This window comes from Plectropomus leopardus, chromosome 12 (assembly GCF_026936395.1).
Source record: "Plectropomus leopardus strain MGB_pleo_1.0 chromosome 12, ASM2693639v1, whole genome shotgun sequence".
NCBI classification, from domain to species: Eukaryota; Metazoa; Chordata; class Actinopteri; order Perciformes; family Serranidae; genus Plectropomus; species Plectropomus leopardus.
The window spans coordinates 30,519,718-30,523,831 of NC_142187.1; the positions used below are offsets into that span (position 1 = coordinate 30,519,718).

A 4,114-nucleotide genomic window follows, 5' to 3' on the forward strand; every position below is an offset into this window, starting at 1 on the left:
CAACAATTGGGCCCCTGGCCTGACTTTGGACATGACGGCCTTAAAGGTATTGAGTACCGATGCCTAGCCCTACCAAATACCTTGCTATTAATGATGCTACATTATTGTACAGTTGACTGTAGGGGCTTTATTAAAAATATTTACACAATGAGATTTTTGATGATTAATCGGTCATAATGTGGATAAAATGACAGTTCAGAAAATTACATCACTTTACTGTAATGCAGCCTTCAAAACCAGGAACTTATGATGTTATGTAAAATGTACGACAATATAGTCTTACATAATGATATTCAGGTAACGTATTGCCCAGTCCTACTCCTGGGTGTACAAAATGTCAGTGTACCTATCTTTTAATCTTTGTTTAGTGGCATTCAGAGTATCTCACAGTAACTTGGTAATGGATCCATTAGTATGAAGAAAAGGTTTTGTAGTTATAAGAGAGAGCAATTATCTGAATCATAGCCTGTAGCCATTTCCGCAATGAAATGTGGTGGTTAAGTCAAGAGTTTCACACTGAGTGAGCATGAAAGGGAAAAAATGGAAATAAGATTGAAGATATTGTAGGATCACTACTTTATTTCAGCCTTTGAATAAATCAGTACAAAAATAAAACAACAAGCACTGTCAAACATTTTCTTCATCTTTTATTATGTTACAGCCCCACAGAGTCAGATTACGTGACGGTGTGGTGTGTTTTTCCTCAGTGGATGACCTCATCCCTGCAGCTGTCACATTGCCAGTGACGACGAGGTGTTTTAGAAGTAGTTTGCCACCCTGCGAATAGATTGGATGTTGGGGTTCTCCGCCTGCCACTCTGTGTGGGAGCAGTAGTTTCCTCTCTCCACGATGTACATGCGGCCGCGGTAGTTAGGCTCCTCGTACAGCACCCAGCTATTTGGGAAAATAAATAAAATTTAAATACATTTAAATTTTGAACATTGTTTAAAATATCATACCTCTCTCTCTCTCCTCCCATGCCTCCTGAAAATAAAAGCTAAATTCCAAATAAAATAATTAAATCTTATCTTCTCCTTTCTTTTAAAGGTTGAACTAAGCCTTTAAAAAGATTTAAACATGACCAAATAATAATAATTAGTTTCACAGAAATCCATTAATAAAGACAGGGCAGATAAAGGGAGCAGCCTCCAGTTTCAAATGTTTTCTTAAAAATACCAAATTTATGCTATTAACAAAGAAATCTAAAATAACTGAGTAAATGAGTAAATCTTCTACTACGTACACCAATGACTACCCAACCTATGTTATGTAACTTCAAAATAGTCACAAAAGTGACTAGTAAAAAAAAAAAAAGTAAAAAAAATATGATGAAAGCTAATATTATATTCAGTCCCCCACCATTTTTAGGGATTCTATTATCTGAAATGGTTTGAAAAATAGCACATACAGCTGACGTAAAGTGGAAAAAAAAATCTCCAAGGGGAGCATTCCCCCCGGACCCGCCCTAAGTTTGGGCTGAGCCCCCCAGTGTTCACAGCCACCGGCTCCGCCCCTGCAATGATGTATATTAAACCTGATTATTGTTGCATATGTTGTGCTTGTGTCCCCCTGCTGCAGAGATACATACGCTCCATCTCCATAAACCTTGAGGGAGTTGACGCAGTTCTTGGTCAGGCCTCGTGCTTGCAGGAACGGACAGTCGTCGCAGAGCTCCACACACTGGCCCGAGAAGTTGTCTCCCTCGAACAGCTCCATCCTGTAGTGCTCTCCATGCTGGGGGAGGATAATGACATGCCCTCTCACTGAATCATAACAAAAACTGTTCACCTTCAACTCACTGCAAAGGGAGCAAGGCCTCCTGCTTTATGCGGCAAAGGCTGTGCTCATAGAGGAGGATATGTATAGCCCACGGTCTCCAGTATGTCTCAAGTGCATTTAATGTGTGATTTTCTTTCAGCTGATGACATCAACATGTCAAGTGAAAACCTGCGAGTTGTTTATATGCCTACCTGCTGCATGACTAATTCCTGCATTATTATAAAAATCATTCAGATTTATTTGGAAAACAGATGTGTACAAGTGAGGCCACACATATGCCAGTCTGCAAGGCTTTTTTTTTTCAAACAACCAAATATTTGTCTGTGTCTCTCACAAACACACACACACACACACACACACACACACTCTTACCATCCTGATTGGCTTGCAGGAGCCCATGTGATCATTATGGGCATTCCAGCGCTGGAATTCGGGGTACTCTCCGTGCTCCAGAATGTACTGTTGGCCCTTGAAGTCTGGGTGGTCAAAGCAGACGAAGGCCCCGCTCTCCACGCGGACAGAGTTGACCCTGTTCATGAAGCCGCGGTCCTGGAAGTTGTCGCAGTCGCTGCAGATCTCCAGCTTCCTCCCAGTGAAACATTTGCCCTCATAGAACACGATCTGGTGTGAAGATTAAAATATTTATCCCCCAACAGAAACGTGCACAGAAAATGCTGCAGATAGACACATATTTGCCTTTGTGATTTGTTTGTGATACACATGATAAAGTTCGGGAAGGCTCGACTACTCACCTTTCCTGAGTACTGAGACATTTTCCACTGTTAGCTGTTCCCAACTAGTCACACAGTCTAAAAGTGGAAAAATTTGGACGCCCAGATATATATGGGCAACAGAGAGTGTGGTGGTATCGCGAGGCAGCGGCAACAAAAGCACAACAATGGGGGGTTTAGACGTTTTGCCACATGGACAGTTTCCCTTACATGTGCCAGTGCTGATATTGGAGTTTGGCTCTGGGGGAGGCGAAACAATAGAGTGAGAGGGGATTTTGCTATGATTGGGCTTTGGGAGTGATGCTGCACTGAGTCGGGGTTGCAGAGTAATATTTGGGTGGTGTCCAGATGAGAGGAGGGAAAACAAACAGAGAGGGAAAGTTAAAGAACATGCATGACCCAGTGCAAACAAGAAATCTGTCCTCTGACAAGTTGGGCGAGGAGCTGGGAAAACATAGAAATAATTAGCGTCATACTCCAAAGCAGATTTCGAATCACTCTCTGTTGTTTCGCTCCTGCTGATCCAAACAGGATCCCTGGATCTACTTAGACCGTGACCCGTGAAAATTTCCCTCAGTTGCAACATCAAAGAGTTTTAATGTCAGACAGGTTGAGCAGGATACAAAACAGATAAAACCTGTTTTTAATGTCCTGTATGACTTCAGCCCACGCTCTCTCCATATCTACGGTGGCTAATAGGGAAGATAAAGCACGCATTTTGAAATGATTTATTGCACTTGAGTACGTTTTAAAAGATTAGACAGGGTTTGGCATTCACACTAAAGCCGTCGTAAGAAGGGTAAAATATTTGTCTCAGGTTGTAGATTTAAAATAATCACATGAACTTTTACACCTAAGGCAAACAGATGTCAGTTCTTTTTAGCAGACTACATGCAGAAATTACATCACAAGAAAGCAATGCACTGATCGCAGCATTTTCAGCCTGCCATTCGTATATTGGAGCAATTTTTTCTACGTATTCTGGACTTATAGTTCAGAGTGTATGATATTGAGGTATATATTGAAAGAAATTAAATATAATATTCATGATTATGTTTTTAGTACTGTATAATCACCTGAAACCAAGAATTGTTGTATTTTTGTTACCTTAGAATGAGCCACAGAGCTGGACCTTGTCCTTTGAGTCCACAAAGTGGTTTCTGCAGTAGCCCAGAACAGACAAACCAAACACTGGCTTTAAAAAGGGCAGTTTTTGTTTTTGATTTGACTATTGTAGATCACCTACATGCTTGTCCCAGTTTCAATGGCTTGCAATCTGTAACCTCGCCACTAGATGCCGCTTAATTCTACACACTAGACCTTTAAGGTGGAAACAAATAGGCTAACTTTTCAACCTTCCCCCCAGTCGTTATTATTCTTGGTGCCACTGTAAAGAAGAAAACTGCATCACTTTTGTGGATAAAGTAGAGAGGACATGCATATTGAAAACAAGGCATTTAGGAAAGCAGTCTAAACATAGCCATTACATTGTAAAATCAACATTAATTTCATTAAAAAAAGTTAAAGGAACACTGTGTAAGATTCAGGTAATTTTAGTGACATCTAGAAGTAAGGATTGTAGATTGCAACCAGATAAAACTGTG

General features: G+C 40.7%; 1 protein-coding gene across 2 annotated transcripts; it reads right to left on the reverse strand.

Annotated features, from left to right (window-relative positions):
• Positions 1 to 630: 630 nt before the first annotated feature.
• LOC121951204 (gamma-crystallin N-A) lies at positions 631 to 3,744 on the reverse strand. Of its 2 annotated transcripts, none has more exons than XM_042497444.2 (4): positions 3,618 to 3,744; positions 2,152 to 2,400; positions 1,589 to 1,734; positions 631 to 894 (listed from the first exon to the last, which is right to left on the reverse strand). In XM_042497444.2, the coding sequence occupies exons 2-4, from the start codon at positions 2,314 to 2,316 to the stop codon at positions 759 to 761; spliced, it is 447 nt and encodes a 148-aa protein (XP_042353378.2). In that variant the 5' UTR covers positions 2,317 to 2,400; positions 3,618 to 3,744; the 3' UTR covers positions 631 to 758. The 2 variants fall into 2 exon arrangements, with proteins under 2 accessions (XP_042353378.2, XP_087941919.1); XM_088085793.1 differs by lacking the exon at positions 3,618 to 3,744 and adding an exon at positions 2,532 to 2,689.
• Between the last annotated feature and the right edge of the window lie 370 nt (positions 3,745 to 4,114).